General features: G+C 39.7%; 2 protein-coding genes across 3 annotated transcripts; both read left to right on the plus strand.

The window, feature by feature from the left end:
- Window positions 1–604: 604 nt before the first annotated feature.
- Window positions 605–9,992, plus strand: LOC124149294 (caspase-7-like). Its single transcript, XM_046520786.2, has 5 exons — window positions 605–860; window positions 2,669–2,875; window positions 3,759–3,934; window positions 4,428–4,590; window positions 8,717–9,992. Exons 2-5 carry the CDS (start codon window positions 2,674–2,676, stop codon window positions 8,986–8,988), a joined length of 813 nt encoding a protein of 270 aa, XP_046376742.2. The 5' UTR covers window positions 605–860; window positions 2,669–2,673; the 3' UTR covers window positions 8,989–9,992.
- A 1,642-nt stretch (window positions 9,993–11,634) lies between these two features.
- Window positions 11,635–19,533, plus strand: LOC124149295 (caspase-7-like). 2 transcript variants are annotated; one of them, XM_046520788.2, is made up of 6 exons: window positions 11,635–11,753; window positions 13,284–13,343; window positions 13,637–13,884; window positions 14,876–15,051; window positions 17,429–17,588; window positions 18,758–19,533. In XM_046520788.2, the coding sequence occupies exons 2-6, from the start codon at window positions 13,312–13,314 to the stop codon at window positions 19,003–19,005; spliced, it is 864 nt and encodes a 287-aa protein (XP_046376744.2). In that variant the 5' UTR covers window positions 11,635–11,753; window positions 13,284–13,311; the 3' UTR covers window positions 19,006–19,533. The 2 variants fall into 2 exon arrangements, with proteins under 2 accessions (XP_046376744.2, XP_046376743.2); XM_046520787.2 differs by lacking the exon at window positions 11,635–11,753 and adding an exon at window positions 11,815–12,287 and having other exon boundaries at window positions 18,758–19,531.
- The last annotated feature ends 1,968 nt before the right edge of the window (window positions 19,534–21,501 follow it).

Raw genomic sequence — 21,501 nt, forward strand, 5'->3', positions numbered from 1 at the left:
CCTGGCGCTTTGGCCGCTTTTTGCAAGTATCCTTCTCGACAGCGCGACGCTGTCCGTTTCTGGATTCCGTCCCTGTTTTCAATGGTTCCACGACGTTGTTCTGCTGTGCTTCAGTTGTGACATGACTTAAATAGAATCAGCAATGATTCACTCGTGTCACAGTGTTTTCTGGTTCGTCCATCACTTGATTGACAGGCTGACGTCGCATAGCGTCAGGCAATAAATACATATTGTTTATGCAAATTGTATGACTGACGGGTGCTCCCGGTAGGACAGGACATGTTTACACTTTTCGCGAACACCTGGGGTTATCACTTGATATTCATTGGTCCATTCATGTAATTTCCACAGTTATTTGCCCTGTACGCCCAGTGGAATCTGTTTCGGCAGAAAATCTAGGATGGTTAGTCTCTGCATTTATGTTGCAATTTATTTTTCGAAATAATGATGCGTCACATATTGTTATTGTCATTCAAATGTGTCTTATCAATAAATCATATGCGTTTCCTTTTTTATCAGTATACATTCCCACGAGAATAGATAGGTAAGATAGTAGATACATTATCGCTGCTTACACCTGCTTACACTCTATATAGTTACCTGGTTCAAAGTACAACACTATTCACCTACAATCACAGGTTGGTTTGTCATTACATGCTGGTGTTCATCGTGCTGAAGGTAAATAGTCTACATACACACTGCGTGTGTAACGTGACGGCTTCATCCGAATTATGAAGTGAAAAGAACACCATTCGTCTCTTCTGTCAACCTACATTTGACTACGGATGATTCAGTGACGGAACATGCACAGTCAAGTAAACACGCGTTCATAGTTGAAGACTAGTTCCTGTCTCGACAACGTAAGGATTTTATTGGTTTTTCCATTATAAATTATACATTTAGATTATAAGTCCTTTTAGTATATGCTTGTGTGATGTTATCGCCGTGTCTGTGTTTAGGCCTAAAGGTAATCAATCATCTACGGTTGCGTAGTTGCTTCATTTAGAGTTATTTGGTATTGCACTGATCACAAATAATCCATACGACCGCCTCCGTGGTTTAGTGGTTGAGCGTCTGCCCAGAGAGCGAGGTTCGATCCCCGACCGCGTCATACCAAAAGACGTTAAAAGATGGTACTTGTTGTGACCCTGTCTGGCGCTCGGCATTAAGTGGCTAAAACAAGGATTTGTCGGCTCGGAGTCAGTATACTGTGTCCGAGTGGAGTACTCATGTTAAACTGCGGCATGGTATCTCAGTGAGCTAGAACTATAAATCGGCGTCAGTCCGTACTAGTAGAAGCAGCCACACACACGCGTGTGCAAGAACGTCTCTATATAAGTGCAATGATCTTGGACGCGACGTTAAACCCAATTTCACCTCAATAATCCGTACAAGGGACATGCTCGTAATTATGTATTATAGTATAAGTAAGTGCTGATATTGGTTTAACGCAGCTTCCCACAGTATTTCAGAGGTATGATGACGTGTCAGTTTGATGTAGGGGAAAGCCCGAACTGATGCAGGTCTTAAACGTTTACCATTGGTATATGGGTATGCTGCTGACAAACCTAGACACATTCAAACTCACGATCATTCGTCTGTGGAACGCCTAAGGACCGCAGCTCTGCACAGCGAATTGCAGCGCCTTGAAGCACACGACTGGGCAACCGATGCCACATGTGCTTATACATTCAAACATGCAATGATAATCACGGGACGGTATTTAAGCCTATGTATTGTCTTTAACATGATAATAGATTCAAGTAAAAGTACATGTTCCTGCTCACGACGGATAGTCTTGACATTGTTCATGTGGCATATGGCAGGGTTAACTGCAAGGGCGGACCCTGCATTTTTACAAGGGAGGGGTCCAAAATATCAAAATCCTCCCTCAGATAATTTTACTGCCTACAACATACATTTGGTTTACAAAAAGGGGAGGGTTAGGGAGTCAGGATTCCCTTGAACCCCCTCTGGATCCGCCTATGAACTGATTTTATTTGCATTTAAACCAAAGAACCTACACAAATTTAACATACACCAAAAACCCGAGTTCGTTTTCAAACGCTGGCATGTGTGGACGATTCCATTTTCGCAATATCCAAACTTGTTACTTTTTACTGTGAGCGTAATGTCTATTTAGTCTTTAAAGGGGCTGTTTTGGGTAGCCCGGAGGTCAAATAGTTCGCCCGGCACAACAAAGACACGAGTTCGTTTCCCAACATGTCTGAAACGGGCCCATCATCCTAGGGGAATAAAAGCTGTGTTGTTTGTTGATATGTAACCATGCCAACACGTGACACTGAGCCTCTCTGTGTCATTTATACAGTCAATGTCTTCACGACCCGTGATGATCGGGGTAGAGAAAAGGTCTTCAGCAACCCATGCTTGCCGTAAGAGGCGACTATGTATGTCGTAGGAGGCAACTCACGGGATCGGGTGGTCTTGGTTGATGCATGTATTGCGTAGATCGATGCTCATGATATCAATCACTGGATTGTCGGGTTCAGGCTCGATTATTTACAGACCGCCGTCCTGTAGCTTGAATATTGGTGAGTGCGACTTAAACAACAAACAAACAAACAAACAAACAAACACACAATACTTAGCCCGACTCACGCACTTCACTCAAAACTCTCTGACATGTCGCCATATTGTGCCCACACAGTCACCATGGAGCCGGATGTGATGAGGGTGTCCGACACATACAACATGGAGCACGAGAGACGTGGTCTCGCCGTCATCATCACCAATACCCAGGGAGGGGTGGAGAAGGATGGGGAGAGTATGACGGATTGCTTAACGCAGCTGGGGTTCGAGGTGACGGTGTACTCAAATCAGACGATGAGGCAGATGAAAGTCCTGATGAGTAAAGGTAAGTTGACAGGTGATACAGACACACAGACCTGGCCACACAACACAACAGTAAAACAATATAAATCACAACTAGCAAGTCTGTAACTTAAATCCTACTATATATGCAGGTAATGTTAGTTTTCCATGCGTATGTGATCTGAAAGGCAACATGGATTGTATACTCCCCAGAGAGTTGAGAATGTAATGTGAGTGCACACTGCTTCCTAGACCGGGGTAATGACGTATATAGTGCCTTGTCCGGAACACCTGGTGTCATAACTTATTGTCACTGGTCCATTCATATCGGGTTTTTTACCCGTGATGATCTTGGGTAGAATAGGTCTTGAGCCGACTTGTGTCAATATTACATAGTAAATGTCTTCAGCAACCTACCTTGCCGTAAAAAGCGAGTATGCTTGTCGTAAGAGGCAACTTACGGGATCGGGTGGTCAGGCTCGCTGACTTGGTTGATGCATGTCATCGTATCCCAAATGCGTGGATCGATGCTCATGATGTCAATCACTGGATTGTCTGGTCCAGACTTGATTATTTACAGACCGCCGTCATATAGCTGGAATATTTCCGAGTGCAGCGTTAAACAACCAACCAACAAACAAACAAACATATCGTTTTCACCTCTGTTTTGCCTTTTACGTCCAATGAATCTGTTTGGATAGAAAATCGATACGTTGACGTCTTATATGTAGACTAAAAGTATCATAAACCTGCTACCGTAGCTGCTGCTGCTGCTGCTGACAATGGATTTGGTCAAAATTAAGAAGAATAATTACGTTTGTACACAGCGCTGACAGAGCGTACAGTTATTGTTATGATGATGATGATGATGATGATGCTCATTGTAGGGAGATGACAATGACTTAAGATAACATCTGTCTCCACAGTCGCCCAGTCCGACCACAGTACCTGTGACTGCTTCGTCTGTGTCATACTCTCCGACGGCGGTAACGACAATGTGAAGGCAACCGACGGCACTGTCACCATCTCATCATTGGTGGCACCATTCAAAGGTCATATCTGCAAATCTCTGGCTGGAAAACCTAAATTATTTTTTATACAGGTACATATATATAAATATATTTCAACCTAGAACACTTTACATTTCAAATAAATCGTCACACAAATACAAGAATCCTTTAATAATCCTTTAATAATCCTTTCACCTTTAGTCACTCCTCAACGACCGGGAATTTTAAATCAGTGTATTTATTCAAAAGGAGTTAAAAAACACCCGATTCTTTCTAATCACAATAGTAAATGGCATGACAGATTGACTATAGTATTATGAGTGAGTGAGTGAGTATGGTTTTACACCGCTTTTAGCAATATTCCAGCAATATCACGGCGGGGGACACCAGAAATGGGCTTCACACATTGTACCCATGTCGGGAATCGAACCCGGGTCTTCAGCGTGACAAGCGAACGCTTTAACCACTAGGCTACCCGACCGCCCTATAGTATTATGAAAGAATCGTGTGTTCCTTAACTACTTTTGTGTTGTATATGTTCAATGGTACAGCACACGTATGTCCTAAAAATCTGTCGGTTCGCAGGCAAGTCGCGGCAGAGAACTTGACCATGGTGTAAATGTCACCAACGCCTTCAGCGTAGTTGGAGACGACGCAGATGACGACTATGACGAAGTTGACGGCGAGTCTGTGACGTACAAAATTCCAGCCGGCGCCGACTTCCTCTTGGCGTATTCCACAGTTGCAGGTGTGTCCTATATTTCACATCACTTGTCTTCTCCTAGTCACGGTCGCTCCATATTGGTGACGGGGCAGTCGGGTAGCCTGGTGGTTAAAGCGTTCGCTCGTCACGCTGAAGACCCGGGTTCGATTCCCGACATGGGTAGAATGTGTGAAGCCCATTTCTGGTGTCCCCCGCCGTGATAATGCTGGAATATTGCTAAAAGCGGCGTAAAACCATACTCACTCACTCACTCCATATTGGTGGCAGCAGAAACTGTTGCTGCTGGCATAAAATGACTGAAACACTAGTAAAATGTCGTGAATGTAGTGACCAGAGTGATAAGAGTAACCGACCCTACTTGTTTACAAACATGGTAGGATTGATCATTTGAGAAGTTTTGGGGATGGGCCAGCTTCTAGAAAGATGGCTGTATCTATATCAGAGCGTCAAGAGGGCCGTTGTGTCTTATCAACATGTCAAGTGCGGTTTGGATACCTAGTTGTAAACATTATTGTTGAGGATATTTCACATATCCTGTCGTTTCTGAGGGAGGTTTTATTGAAGGAAAATGTATATTTTGTGTGGAATTTCTTTTGTGAAAATCAAAATTTATCCATTGTTGTATTTTGTATGTATCGAAATAATCAAATGGCTGCGAGTGGATTTCACTGTAAACCGTGTGAAGCCAGATCTCGCTGCATATAGTGTGTATAACATGACGGCCTTTCTGAAGAATGCTTAGGTTATTCACTGCTTTATAGACAATATGTACGAGGGTTGGCTGAAATAGTAATAGTGCACCCATAACAGTTTGCATGTATTATGTACAATACTTTCCATACTTATAGGCTGCATTCAAACCAAATACACAACCAGGCAGCATAATTCTGCTGGCATCAAAGTGATTAGGTATCCTCTGATGATGAAAATGTACAGAATTTGCAACCGCGCTGACCTCAAGTATCTCCAACTGAAAGGGCTAACCCCAACGGCCTTCCACGCGGACCCGGTGCCATTGTTTAGGGGATGATGCTCCTTCCTTAGCCATTTTTGTTAAGAAGAGATGGCAGCGCAATTCAAGAAGGGAAGAGAGAGAGCATCGAAAAAATCAGGGAAAATCTTCAACTGCTACCACTAAGGGAAATGTCGATAAGATACATATGTTCATGGATGATTGACGACACTCTGATCGCCACAATATAGTAGGCATCTCTCACGAGAGAGTTGAGACAATTCTGAGGAATGAACTGGGCCCCAAAAAGGTTTCAGCACGCTGGGTTCCAAGGCTTCCTGAATAATAAGTTCATCATTCTCTCGCGAGAATTTAAGACTTTTTGGAGCCGTCCCAGCTTATTTTGTTGAGCGATTTGTAACCCAGTCTTGGGTTCACCACTATTAGATAGGGACCAAACAACGTTCAGTGGAAACGTCTAGTGAAGGAGTCAAAATATGTTCAATCGGCTTGCAAGGTCATGGCTTCTCTTTTCTGGGATTCCAAATGAGTTTTACTGGTGGCCTACCTCCCGAAAGGGGATTCCTTTAATGGCCAATGTTATGCTTATCTAATTAGGCAATTGCTTGAAATCAAGACTAAATGTCATGAGAAACTCACTAAAGGCGTGTTATTCCACCAGCTTAATGCACCTGTGACCATGTCTGTTGTCGCCATGGCTGCATTGTATGACTGTGGCTTTGAACTACGCAATTACAAATCCTCGATATTCACCAGATTTGGCACCGTCGGATTTCCACCTTTCTTCCCAAACTTGAACTGTCTGGTAAGCATAATGCCAACAATGATGACGTTATTTCCGGTATGTGGGACCTTTACACCACCGGGAAGAGGAGTTCCACAACACTGGGATCCAGGCACTCCAGCATCGTTGGCAAGAGTTTGTGGACCTCGGAGAGGATTATGTTGAAAAATACTAAGTAACAAACTCCATCAATGCAGTCCGTCATAGTTAGACCCAGAATATTTCAGCCACCCAACGTAGGTGCATACTTTGAATTTAAGATTGGAACAAACGGGAAAAAATAAAAAAATATACAAGGTTCACGGCAACCAGATGTGTTGTGTCATGTGATAGTCACGTGCACACAACTAGATCCGACTGGAGGCTTGTCAGTGCTGGCCGAGGTTTTCGACTGACACCAGCTGATGCCCAGGTGATTTTTCAGTGAATAATATAGTAAATGTTGTTGGGTTAGTTGTCCACACAAGGGAAATACAAATATGTCCCAGATACTTTTCTGTATATACATATGTACTCTAGCAGGTAAATATATATGCGTCACTGTCTGTTTTGACAATGCTCGAAAACACCTTTAAGTTAAACTGTCGCATGGTGGAATATATGTCACAACATCTTAATGCACTGCAGTCGTAACTCAATCGCCGTTAACAGAAAGGTACCTGTTGTATATTTGTCTGTACAGAAAGGTACCAGGTGTATATTTGTCTGTACAGAGGTACCAGGTGTATATTTGTCTGTATAGTAATTTACCTGTTGTTTATTTGTCTGTACAGAAAGGTACCAGGTGCATATATTTCTGTAAAGAAAGGTACCAGGTGTATATTTGTCTGTATAGTAATTTACCTGTTGTATATTTGTCTGTACAGAAAGGTACCAGATGTATATTTGTCTGTATAGTAATTTACCTGTTGTATATTTGTCTGTACAGAAAGGTACCAGATGTATATTTGTCTATATAGTAATTTAGCTGTTATATATTTGTCTGTACAGAAAGGTACCAGGTGTATATTTGTCTGTATAGTACATTCCTGTTGTATATTTGTCTGTACAGAAAGGTACCAGGTGTATATTTGTCTGTATAGTAATTTACCTGTTGTATATGTGTCTGTACAGAAAGGTACCAGGTGTATATTTGTCTGTATAGTAATTTACCTGTTGTATATTTGTCTGTACAGAAAGGTACCAGATGTATATTTGTCTGTATAGTAATTTACCTGTTGTATATTTGTCTGTACAGAAAGGTACCAGGTGTAAATTTGTCTGTATAGTAATTTCCTGTTGTATATTTGTCTGTACAGAAATATACCAGGTGTATATTTGTCTGTACAGAAATGAACCTGTTGTATATTTGTCTGTACAGAAAGGTACCTGTTGTATATTTGTCTCTACAGAAATGTATCTGTTGTATATTTGTCTCTACGGAAATGTATCTGTTGTATATTTGTCTCTACAGAAAGGTACCTGTTGTATATTTGTCTCTACAGAAATGTATCTCTTGTATATTTGTCTCTACAGAAATGTATCTCTTGTATATTTGTTTCTACAGAAATGTATCTCTTGTATATTTGTCTCTACAGAAAGGAACCTGTTGTATATTTGTCTCTACAGAAATGCATCTGTTGTATATTTGTCTCTACAGAAATGTACCTGTTGTGTATTTGTCTCTACAGAAATGTACCTGTTGTATATTTGTGTACAGAAGGGTACCTGTTGTATATTTGTTTATATAGAAAGGTATCTGTTGTATATTTGTTTATACAGAAAGGTACCAGGTGTATATTTGTCTGTATAGTAATTTCCTGTTGTATATTTGTTTCTACAGAAAGGTATCTGTTGTATATTTGTGTGTACAGAAAGGTTCCTGTTGTATATTTGTGTACAGAAAGGCACCTGTTGTATTTTTGTCTCTGCAGAAAGGTATCTGTTGTATATTTGTCTCTACAGAAAGGTATCTGTTGTATCTTTGTCTCTACAGAAAGGTACCTGTTGAATATTTGTCTCTACAGAAAGGTACCTGTTGTATATCTGTCTCTACAGAAAGGTACCTGTTGAATATTTGTCTCTACAGAAAGGTACCCGTTGTATATTTGTGTGTACAGAAAGGTACCTGTTGTATATTTGTTTATACAGAAAGGCACCTGTTGTATATTTGTTTATACAGAAAGGTACCTGTTGAACATTTATCTATTCAGTAATGTACCTGTTGTATATGTGTCTCTACAGAAAGGTACCTGTTGTATATTTGTGTCTACAGAAAAGTACCTGTTGTATATTTAACTATACATTAGTGTACCTGTTGTATATTTGTCTCTACAGAAATGTACCTATTGTATATTTCTGTAGTACCTGTGCCGACAACGACCCAACAACGCTCATATTATATTTTTTTCCAGGTTACCAGTCACCACGAAACACGATAAATGGATCATGCTACATTAACGCCCTGTGTTGGGTCTTAAAGAAATACAGCACGACCATGGACCTTTTGAGAATGCTGATTCTGGTCAACAAAATAGTGGCTCGACGATTCCAATCCCAGATTGATGGCCGTAGTACGATTCCGGTGAAGCAGATGCCATCGTTTGTCTCCATGCTGACCAAAGACCTTATCTTCACTCCAAAGGAGGAAGTAGTCTGGGTTAGACGCGTTATGGAACCTTCCTAATATTGGGCAGACAATAGATGAATTGTTCAAATAATGATACAAGCATGAAACTTTACATCAATGTTTATACACATTGATAGAAAAATGTTAACCACCTGGAAATCCAATATGGCTGCCAAATTCCACGATGGCCGTCAATTGTCACTCAGATTATCTATTTATACATAGATTTTGGCAATCCTAGTGTTGTTTCAATGTTCAATACCATGCTGAGACTAATTTTACTATTTTGAAACCTCTCGGATTGCTCTTCCCTTCATTACAGTTATTAAAAAAAAGACGTCCAATGACTTGCATTCATATGAATTCCCAGTTTGTTTGGAATTCTATGTGTATTATTTACTGTAAAAATAAAAGCGACAAAAACACTTCCACAATGATAAGAAACCCCGGTGAGTCCGGTGTATGATTCCGACGATATCATGAGTTTGTGTTTATCAATTACTATCAAATTGTGATGACACAAGGTGTTCGCGAAATGGTGAGCGCATCCTGCCCCACCAGTGGCACCCGTCACAAACACACACAAAGGCAAGTCAATTGTTCATCTAAAAACACCACAGGAACATATGGTACAAGTCAAACAAGAGAATTGCACGGGAAATAATGTTTGTCATTGATAAACATAAACCTTTTTGAGAGCTGTACTAAGACCTGAGTAGGAGTCGTGTGACGCTCTTTGAAATATTCGTTGAAAGAGCATGCTCAAAAGTTGTGAAATGTAGACACCAATGCTGGAGCTGCGGGAATATTGCTCGACATAAGGGGAAAGTTGGCTTTTGGAAAGTTGAGGTCATCATCACTCTTGTCTGGTGGAGAGTATTTTGCCACTCTGAATCTTTATGCATAGATCTCACTATGAAACAGACGTGGACGTCTCACTGGTATGCTTTGTTTCTAGTTCAGGTGGGTAAATCAGTGGAAGGGAATAAGCTATTTGATGGCTATAGGACGATATCAGATGATTGATATTCCTGAAGCTTAAATTAAACTACTTGGCCAAATTACCGTGTTTTGTCTTTGCCAATACAGTGTTCTAATGGAGGTCATATAACCTTTTCTCAACCAATGAAAATACAAAATGAATTTGTAAATGTAATAATTCACTATATCCAAATGCACACCATCTCAGATAACAGTATGATGTGTTCTCGTCAATACTTCACTATATATGACTGCATGTCATAGGGTATAATTGCTCTTGTCGCTATTTTACTATATCCAACAGCACACCATCTGAGATTAAACTATGGCTGTTCAAGTCAATATTTCACTACACCACACCGCACACTATCTAAAATTAAAGTATGGCTGTTCAAGTCAATATTTCACTATATCCAACAGCACACCATCTGAGATTAAAGTATGGCTGTTCAAGTCAATATTTCACTATACCACACCGCACACTATCTAAAATAAAAGTATGGCTGTTAAAGTGAATATTTCACTATATCCAACAGCACACCATCTGAGATTAAAGTATGGCTGTTCAAGTCAATATTTCACTATACCACACCGCACACTATCTAAAATTAAAGTATGGCTGTTCAAGTCAATATTTCACTATATCCAACAGCACACCATCTGAGATTAAAGTATGACTGTTTAAGTCAATATTTCACTATACCACACCGCACACTATCTGAAATTAAAGTATGGCTGTTCAAGTCAATATTTCACTTTTCCACACCGCACACTATCTGACATTAAACTATGGCTGTTCAAGTCAATATTTCACTATATCCAACAGAACACTATCTGAGATTAAAGTATGGCTGTTCAAGTCAATATTTCACTATACCACACCACACACCATCTGAGATTAAAGTATGGCTGTTCAAGTCAATATTTCACTATATCCAATAGCACATCATCTGAGATTGAAGTATGGCTGTTCAAGTCAATATTTCACTGTATCCAACAGCACGCCATCTGAGATTAAACTATGGCTGTGAAAGTCAATATTTCGCTATATCCAACAGCACACAATCTGAGTTTAAACTATGGCTGTGAAAGTCAATATTTCACTATATCCAACAGCACACCATCTGAGATTAAAGTATGGCTGTTCAAGTCAATATTTCACTATATCCAACAGCACACTATCTGAGATTAAAGTATGGCTGTTCAAGTCAATATTTCACTATATCCAACAGCACACCATCTGAGATTAAAAGTATGGCTGTTCAAGTCAATATTTCACTATATCCAACAGCACATCACCCGAGATTACAGTCTGGTTGTTGTAGTCAATATTTCACTATATCCAACAGCACACCATCTGAGATTAAAGTATGGCTGTTCAAGTCAATATTTCACTATATCCAACCGCACACCATCTGAGATTATACTATGGCAGTACAAGTCAATATTTCACTATTTATAATTGCATGTTATCTGAGATTGAGCATGATTACTCCAGTTAATATTTCACTCGATCCCACTGCATGCCGTAGATTTATTCTTGGTAATATTTCACTGTTATCAGGAGCAACCAGTCGCCCTGAAGCTATGTTCAACTAGCTGTAAGATATTAGGTAATACAAAGTGATTATACATCCAGTCATTGTGACATGAAATATCGGTAATCTCTTTAAGTAAGCAAATACTGATTTCCATGATCAAATATTCACAAAGGACCCGTATGCTTAGCCTAATTTGGCGTTATCGTTACAGTGTGTCGACGTGATGCAGGTGTTGGTTTAGGATCTACTCAGGTTTTATCTGACATGGCGAGGTCAACTTCCATTCAAGGGGTTTGTAAGGTAATTATCAACCATCAACACAATAGTGTCCGGGCATAGTAGCCCGCCTACAGTAGACCATGCACACACCTACTTAGTATGACACAACACTTAGACCGCTTAGCTTCTCACTCGGGGAGAGTGTCATATCATTTCTAGTCATTTTCCTGTTTGAACCTCTTCATCATATTATTAATTTCATGACACAATAATGTTGACTTCAATTTCCGAATGCGTATTGTTAATTAATTGTAGTGTGGGTGGATCATATTTATTTGTACATTTATAATGTTTTTAATTAATTCTTCTTTTGTATACATACAATGGTTGGAATAGAAGTTGATAAAAGAAAATGCTTTGCTTATACAGAGTGTTAAAGAGTTATTGAAGAATTGGCCGTTAACCCATACTGTTAAAAACAGCTTCGTTTTGAGATGACCCCTTACAGGTGGGTGTATAAACAAGATTTTACACAGGTATGAAGGTTCATGTTGTGTGATCTGAATGGCGAAAGGTGACCTATATTTCAATAACTAAAACGGCCTGTGCCTTAATGTAAGTATATTGCTATATTTGTTCAATTCCTTTTAGATTAAAAGGAGGACATCGGAACGCCGATGAACGTAGTAAAATTAGTAGCTGTAGTAACCTGCGTGGCTTCTGTGCAAGAATGTCATGATTTGGTTCCGTCTTTGAAATAGTTCAAGAATAAATCTGGTCTGCACCTGGTCTATGAATCTATCATAGTAACTTTTAAGCAAATGTTTTTATAGAAGCTATCTGTGATATATGTTTATATAATTCTAATTCCACGATAATTCATATTGCACCTTCTTGAAGCATCACGTAGATTGTGATTGCATCTTTATAAAGCACCACGTAGATTGTGATTGTACCTTTATAAAGCACCACGTAGATTGTGATTGTACCTTTATAAAGCACCACGTAGATTGTGATTGTTCCTTTATAAAGCACCACGTAGATTGTGATTGTACCTTTATAAAGCACCACGTAGATTGTGATTGTACCTTTAAAAAGCACCACGTAGATTGTGATTGCACCTTCTTGAATCATCACGTAGATTGTGATTACACCTTCTTGAAGCATCGCGTAGATTGTGATTGTACCTTTATAAAGGACCACGTAGATTGTGATTGTACCTTTATAAAGCACCACGTAGATTGTGATTGTACCCTTATAAAGCACCACGTAGATTGTGATTGTACCTTTATAAAGCACCACGTAGATTGTGATTGTACCTTTATAAAGCACCACGTAGATTGTGATTGCACCTTCTTGAATCATCACGTAGATTGTGATTGTACCTTTATAAAGCACCACGTAGATTGTGATTGCACCTTTATAAAGCACCACGTAGATTGTAATTGCAATATTTGTAGCAACAGGATGATTATGATTGCACCTTTTTCAATCACAAGGTCATTTGTGATTGCGCCTTCTAAAACAAAAGAATAATTATGATTGCAATTTTACAAATAAATGTTGCGGAAAAGTAATTCATTCATAAAGCCTTTTGATTTGTGATTTCAGATTTTGTACAGCATACAGACATCCCGTTATGGCGGAATCTGATCTGGCGCCTTCTCAGAGGTTAGTCTCCAGTCTTTGTTTCTCCAAATAATGTACTGTATTTGACTTTAAAGCCTCTCAGTTGATTCGGGCGATGATCATATCAATTGAAAAATCACGTCGAATTTTGCACAATTAATAAGTGGATGATACATTTGGTTGTTTGACATTTTTGGATATAAATAGATCAAAGGTTGTGTATGACCAATGTGTATGACCTCATGAAAATAAGTGACCCAAACTGAACGTACACAGGCGCTCATACGCACAAAAGCACACGACTAGACAATGTATTATTTACTGTCAATCTTCAGGCGGGGCAAAGTGACCATAGTCAGGTGCGACATGTCCAATGTCCCCGACGAGTACACCATGTCTCACCGTCACCGTGGTATTGCTGTCGTCATTAACAACAGAGACTTCACCACCCTGGGGGTGGGGTGTCGAGGGGGCACAGACCAGGATGGGAAGGCGGTCTCCGAACGCTGGGAGGGACTGGGTTTTGATGTGAGAATGCACATTAATCAGACCAAGAGACAAATGCAGGAGATGATGATTCAAGGTATGTACACCCCCTTTGTACATGTTAATTCGACCCGTGAAGATTCGGGGTAGATTAAGTCTTCAGCAACGTATGCTTGCCGTAAAAGGCGAATATGCTTGTCGTAAGAGGCGACTAACGGGATCAGGTGGTCAGACTCGCTGACTTGGTTGATTCATGTCATCGTATACAAATTGCGTAGATCGATGCTCATGATATCAATCACTGGATTTTCTGGTCAAGACTCGATTACTTACACATGTTCATACAGCTGGAACATTGCTGAGTGCGGCAAAACATGTTAATTCCCCATTTTTGTCAACGTACCTGCGGCATTGATTGTTTCTCACGCAATCAACTACTGTATTTGTCTGACGTGCTCGATTACTTAAATACCGCTGTTATATAGATGTAGTATTACTGATAGCAGCTTAAAAAAGACAATATAAATAACATTGCTCTCAGGATTGCTTGTAAATACTCCAAACATTGTTTGGCTTCTCGTTTTAGGGAAACGAAACGCGCAAAAAAAGTTATTCTGTCCAACAAAAATTCAAACATTGCATCGTAATCTGACGGCGTGAGACGTTGCTGATAATATCACTCACTGGTTTGATTAGCACAACATTTTCACAGGCCGCCCCCGTATGGCTTGACTAATGTTTGGTACGATGTTAAACAACACACACAGTGCATGTGACAAAGTCACATCTGAGGCGCCGCGATTCGCTGTGCAGAGTTGCGTCCCTTGGGCACGCCAGAAACCTATGATTGTGGGGTTCGAATCCCGGTTCGCCCAGATTGACAGCACCATACCCGTGCTCGTGAGATTCACCAAAGTGGTAAACGTCTGTGACCTGCATCACTTCGGGCTTTCCTCCCACATTTAGCTGACACGCCGTGATATAACTGGAATAATGATAAAAGCGGCGTTAAAAACCCAACTCACTCACACACTCAATTATTCCTTTCACGTTAGTGTTATTTCTTATCATCTTAACTTGTATTGCAGCATCAAAAGAGGACCACAGTGACAGCGACTGCTTCGTGTGTGTGATTCTGTCTCACGGGGAGGAGGACAGGATCTACGGTACAGATGGTCCAGTGGAGGTCACCAAACTCTTGGACCCCTTCAAAGGTCATCGCTGTCCGACGCTGGCTGGTAAACCAAAACTGTTCTTCATCCAGGTACGATGACAACATCCATGTGTTGTATTTATCGAACACATCCTTCCTTCGCCCGTTTGCACAAAGCGATGTTGGCCATAGTGTAAGTCTTTGTTAAAAGTACTGGAGTTACACTAGTTTTAGCACTAAGATCGCTTTGTGCAAGTGTTAACTTATCTTTATGTTCCACGAACAAACGGGTGCCTCCAGATCATCTTAGGCGCCGCGATTCTCTGTGCAGAGTTGGTTCCAACAATGGTGTCAGGATCCATTGAACGTGAGCTCCAATCCCTGACTGTCCCCAATTAGGCCTTCCAACTCTACACCTATCGTTGGTTCAACCAACACCGCAAGGGCAGGAGTAGAGCAAGGCAACGCTCACCAACAAACGTCTTCATCTTTCCGAGGCATGTGACTTAGCTGACTATAAAAAGTCGAGTTTCCACCCTTGTCGAACTAGGCTTGAATTTCTGTGTTATATTTTGGCCGGATTAACGAGTCTATACAAAAAATTGCGTGACGAAATAACATCCGATTCCTTAGCAACATTTCGGTCGATTGCAGATTTTCCAAATCTCTTATGTTTTTAATCAAAGTGATTAAGTGTTTTGATACGCTTCGCGGGATAAGACCCGTTTTATTAAAATATAGATCTGGATTTTTTTATCAGATCGTCTTGATTGGTCGCTGCCATTTTGTTTGAAGCAAATGCAAGTGATATTAGAGGTGGAATACGATTTGCCTAGTTCGGCAAGTGTAGAAATTGGACTTTTATAGTAAAAACATGACCGAAGCTTGTTATTCTACGCAGCGTTTGGGTTATTGACTTCACTGTGCGAAGCTCTATTGTTTTGGTTTTGAGAATTGAATCGTGCATAAAACTAAAGGTGTGACGTCACACTGGAAGATTATTACATGCATGAATTTCAAAAGAACCAGAACTGTCACGCCCTGGCACTTCAACTCCCTTGCCTCGGGAAGATGAAAGGTCTACGAGCTGCTCAACCTTATCCTTGAAAGTGGAAAATTTCCGAAATCATGGCTGGTTGGTATGATCAGACCTATTTACAAAAAGCAAGGTGATCCCTCCAAACCTGAAAATTATCGCCCAATTACCATATTATCTTGTCTAGGTAAATTGTTCACCGCAGTTGTGAACAATCGCTTCACATCTTTTACAAATGATAACTATATTATTTCAGAAATACTAGCTAGCTTTCAGGAAAGGTTACAGTACTGTTGGCCAAATATTTGTACTCTATGGTTTAATAGATATTTTTAAGGGCGAGTAAAAAGAAATTGTACTGTGCATTTGTGAATTTCCAAAAGGCCTTTGACAACATTTGGCGAATCGGATTATGGCAAAAGCTCCTATCATATGGTATCTCTGGAAGAATATTTAATCTTGTTCACAATATGAATTCAAATATAAAATCTTGTGTTGTTCATGATGAAGATATATCAGGATATTTTACTCGTGACAAGGGAGTTCGGCAGGGTGAAATTGTCATCATTACTGTTTGCAATATATTTAAATGATGTTGAAACCTTTTTGAGAGTCCACAACTGTAAAAGTGTGTCCCTTGAAACTTCTGCTGTTATTATTGTAGGTACTGTAATATTTTCGGAAAACCCCATTAACTTTCAATATAGTCAAAATGTCTTCGTAAAATACTGCGAAGAATGGAAACTGAAGGTTAATCTAAAGAAAACAAAGATAGTAATCTTTGGTTCTGGCACCCCTCAAAAAAGTAAACTTGACTATAAATTTGGAAACAAAATAATGGAAATAACAGACTGTTATACATATCTAGGAATTGTTTTAAATAAAAACAGATCTTTTACACAAGCCACCAAAAGTTTAAGAGAAAAATCTTTAAAAGCCTCGTTTGCTTTATTATCCAAAGCTAGAAATGTATGTCTCCCAACAGAATGTTTACTGATAGCTTTTGACCACATGGTAGCACCTATAGCAATGTATGGTTGCGAGGTGTGGGGTTTCAGTGACCTCACTTGCGTAGAAGGAGTTCATAAAATGTTCCTAAAGTACGTACTCGATTTAAGAAAAAACACTCCATCATACATGTTGTACGGTGAGACTGGTAGAACCCCTTTAACAATTAGTACCAAGAAGCGAATGGTTGCATTCTGGTACAAAACTGTATCCTGTACGAATAATAAAAAGCTTACCGTAATTATCTATAACATACATTACCAGATGTACATCACAAACAATTACCATTCTAAACTATGTCTATGTCTATGCGTTCCTTTGGTCTTTAGTGATAAAACGAGAACACTGTTCACTGTTAATCCCAAATCACTCAATCAATATGTCTGGGCCTGTTTTGATTGTTACATTTGAACGGAGATATACGATTTTGACATCTACAATCAGGCATGCAGAGGAAAGGCGACAGACTTTGGAGCCGACGTCACTGACGCCATGAACGTGGTTGGTGACGGCGAGGATGAGGATGGAGATGACGCCGAGGAGCCGGTGACGTACAGGATCCCAACGGAGGCAGACTTCCTCATCGCGTACTCTGTTGTTTCAGGTAGTTACTATACTCATCATTTTAATCAAGTATTTTTGACGGCGATAGGGTAGCCTAGAGGTTAATGCGTTTGCTCGTCACGCGCACCCTGAAGTCAGGGATTAATTCCCGAGGTGAAATGCGGTTTAACGTCGCGTTCAAGAGTGTTGGACTTATATAGCGACGGGCATGTGTATGTGTGGCTGCCTGTACTCGTCTGGACAAATGTCGATTTTATAGTGCTAGCCCACTGAGATACCATACTGCAGTTTTAAACATGAATACCCCACTCAGACACTAGGGATCAGTCTGAGCCGATCAGTTCCTGTTTTAGCCCTTTAACGCCGAGCGCAAGGCAGGGTAACCACCTAGCCGCATTTCAACGTCTTTTGGTATGACGCGGCCGGGGATCGAACCCACGACCTTCCGCTCTCCGTGCAGACGCTCTTTCCACTAGACCACATGAAAAAAGTTATTCTTATAAATGGTGTGGTATATCAGCACCTCTGTAGTCTAGTGGTTCACGCACAAAGCTACAAGTACGAATGATGCAAGTTCGATCCACTGTTATATAAAGAAGACGCTTGTTTTGACATTATTCCGAACATCTACTAGATTGTGTTCAAATGCAAAATATACCTCTAGCGCGGGACAGACACGTTACAATATCACCGGAATATATATGTAAGACTGAACCCGATTGAAGACGTCATGGTGAATATTATGACATCACAAGAGGTTTGTAAATGGTATTTACACGTTTGTATTGAATAATATTACCCATAATTGTAGAATGATCGTGTATACTAATATTTGCACATGTGCAGTTACGCGATTCTCAATGCTGATCGGTCACTTGAAGCCATAATACATCACAGTGCTGTATTGTTGAGAACAATACGAAATGACGTCATCCTTTTTTTCACGACGTCACAAATTGAAAACATGACGTCATCTTAAGAATAGACTGCATTCAGTGAAGATTATAATTTCATACTTTTTTTCTTCATTTTCTCTCTTAAAATGTCAAGGGGTCATATGACGAACAATGTCCGGACCATCTGAATGAATGCTCGGCTCGGTATTAATACCATTTATTTATGCTTGGGACAGATGATCCGTAATTCTTCGAAGCTTGTTCTTCTCTAATTATCCCGGTCTAAATCATGTTCATGATATTGATGTTACAGGGTACTATTCGTGGCGTGACAACATGCAGGGTTCGCTGTTCATACAGGCCCTGTGTGAAGTTCTGAAGGAACATGGCGCAACACTTGACCTCATGACCTTAATGACACGAGTCAACAAGATGGTGGCATACGGATTCGAAGTTCAAGAAATAAAGGATGTTAAAAGGCCTTATGTTTACAAGATGAAACAAATACCTAGTGTGTTGTCCATGTTGACCAAGGATGTATACTTTCGGCCTAAACAGTAGCATTTATTGTTAATGTTGATGATAATGACTCTCACGCCTCATTAGAAAAGGCAAATGAGGAAAATAACATTTCTCTTTTGGGCATGCATAAACTATAAACTAAAGAATCTCACACAAATCCTTTCACAACGCCGCCACCTCCCATCAAGGGAGGTTCACGGGAGGGTTGCAATTCGCTGTGCCAGCCACTTTAAGCTGACACGCCCGGATATAACTGAAATACTGTTAAAAGCGGTGTGAAACAGAACTCACTCACTCACTCACATTAACCCGAAGAGCAAATAAATCTTTTAATGGTCCCATGTTCACTTTGTGTTTATATTTTGTAGCTAAACACGGTAAAGTATACAGTACATGTACATATGCTGACAGACCCGTGAAGATCCGGGGTAGAATAGGTCTTCAGCAACCCATGCTTGCCGTAAAAGTAGACTGTTCTTGTCGTTAGATACGACTAACGTGATCGGGTGGTCAGGATCGCTGACTTGGTAGATGCATGTCATCGTATCCCAATTTCGTAGATCAATGCTCATGATGTCAATCAATCTTTATTCATGGAACTTATGAGGCCAAAGGCCTATAGTACATTGTCTGGGGCGTGTTACAAATTCATACTGTCAACATTTTCTGAGTTTCATAGGATGATAAATGAACATTGATAAATTTCTAATAGTTTCTGTACAATCACAAGTCCTTTATTAAAGAATTTGTTACCGTTTGGGTTGCGGTAGAAATTTTTATCTAGATATTTTGCTCTTAAATCTTTATACACTGGACATACACATAATAAGTGATATTCATCTTCAATGCAATCAGTTTTACAAATCCTACAAAGTTTATGTTCTCTTGCAATACCTTCATATCTGCCTGTTTCAGTAAATAAATCATGTGAGTCACAACGAAATCGAGAAAAAGCTGTTCTTAACTTATGTAAATTTACACTTAATAGATTAGGTTCTCGTATAATAGTAGTCTTAAATGTAGTGCAGTAATTTGCTTTTCTAGAACTGGACAAAGAACCATGCCATTTTTGGATGTACATATCTTTTAAGGTCTGTGTCAAACGGGAGAAGAAATGCTGTGCCATATCTACATGTTGCTGTAACCAAATATAACCAAATCCACATTCGTATACCATGTTTTTAACTTTTGATGCATAATTTTGTTTCCCATGGCTGTCGTAGAGAAGCGTCATATTATAACATTTTCTAGGGTATCTTGAAGATGATATATTTAATAGCTTGACCCAGTATTTAATAACCTTTAAATAACTATTGATATACATGGGAAACAGTCCGCATTCACCATATACCCTTGCGTTTTCTGTGCTAGATTTTACACCCATGAACTTTTTACATGCATATAAATGTAGTTTCTCAATAACATCCAAATGTTCTGGGCCCCAAATTTCTGATCCATACAATAAAATCGGGCTTATTTTTGTATCAAATATTTTAAAATAAACATCATATGTAATATTGTGCAGAACTCTAAGACTTTTTAATATGCCTACAAAAAAATTCTTGGCTTGCAATGAAATGTTATGTGCATTCCTTGACCAAGTTAATCTACTTGTAAAACACATGCCTAAGTATTTATAAAATGGAACAACTTCTACAGGCTTCCCTCTGTAAAGCCATTTTTCTTTTCTGGATATGTTACCACCATTTTTAAGAACTACAACTTTGGTTTATCCATATTTACAGTAAGTTTTGACCCGTCACAATAACTCTCTAATACATGTATTTGTTTTTGCAAGCCAGGTATTGTGCTCGAGAACATGACTATATCGTCAGCGAAAAGAAGCAGAAATAATTTAATAGTTTCGTTGTGTAGTTGTATTCCATCAGTGCAATTATTTTGGATTTGAAATGCTAATTCATTTATGAAAAAGGAAAATAAGAAGGGGCTTAATATAAACCCTTGTCGGACACCCATGCTACTTACAAAATTATCCGATATAGCGCCATTGTTCCGGACACACACCTTCACATTTTTATATAGAGAGCACAACAGGGTATGAAACTCCCAAAAATGTCAGCCAGACCACAGGACTGGCTAGCTGAAATATTTGCCAGCCCTGACCAAAACCTGCCTGCCCACTATAATCATATGTTTCTCAGGATAAGCTAACGGGGTTTCTTTTTGGTTACATTTTATCATTCATCTTTACATGTGAATTAATGCTTATCATCGGGAAATATTTAGAATATTTTCACATATGAAATATAACCCGACCGTCGGACAGGGGGATTTGAAAATCTGGCAGCCCGAGTTGAAATCAACCCGTCTCGGACGGTCGGGCAGGCAGGTATTTCGAACACTGAGCACAATAACTTTTCAATTTTGCTACTCAGCCCATGTCTTTGAAAGAGTGACCACAAGTTTACCCTTTTCACAGAGTCAAAAGCTTTTGCAAAATCTACGAATACAGCATATAGCTTCCCTAGTTTCACTGATAGATATCTCTGTATTATAGAATTTAGGATAAAAGCA

The sequence above is a fragment of the Haliotis rufescens genome, unplaced genomic scaffold (assembly GCF_023055435.1).
Source record: "Haliotis rufescens isolate VD_foot unplaced genomic scaffold, xgHalRufe1.0.p SCAF_11, whole genome shotgun sequence".
NCBI lineage: Eukaryota > Metazoa > Mollusca > Gastropoda > Lepetellida > Haliotidae > Haliotis > Haliotis rufescens.

What these genes read in the sequence shown, in the direction of transcription:
- LOC124149294 (XM_046520786.2), top strand. Translation starts at nt 2,674, where the DNA reads ATGGAGCCGGATGTGATGAGGGTGTCCGACACATACAACATGGAGCAC. An exon ending in CTAAATTATTTTTTATACAG is followed by an intron (nt 3,935 to 4,427) that starts GTACATATATAT and finishes GTCGGTTCGCAG; the next exon opens with GCAAGTCGCGGCAGAGAACT. An exon ending in GGCGTATTCCACAGTTGCAG is followed by an intron (nt 4,591 to 8,716) that starts GTGTGTCCTATA and finishes ATTTTTTTCCAG; the next exon opens with GTTACCAGTCACCACGAAAC.
- LOC124149295 (XM_046520788.2), top strand. Translation starts at nt 13,312, where the DNA reads ATGGCGGAATCTGATCTGGCGCCTTCTCAGAG. An exon ending in GCAGGAGATGATGATTCAAG is followed by an intron (nt 13,885 to 14,875) that starts GTATGTACACCC and finishes CTTGTATTGCAG; the next exon opens with CATCAAAAGAGGACCACAGT. An exon ending in CGCGTACTCTGTTGTTTCAG is followed by an intron (nt 17,589 to 18,757) that starts GTAGTTACTATA and finishes TTGATGTTACAG; the next exon opens with GGTACTATTCGTGGCGTGAC.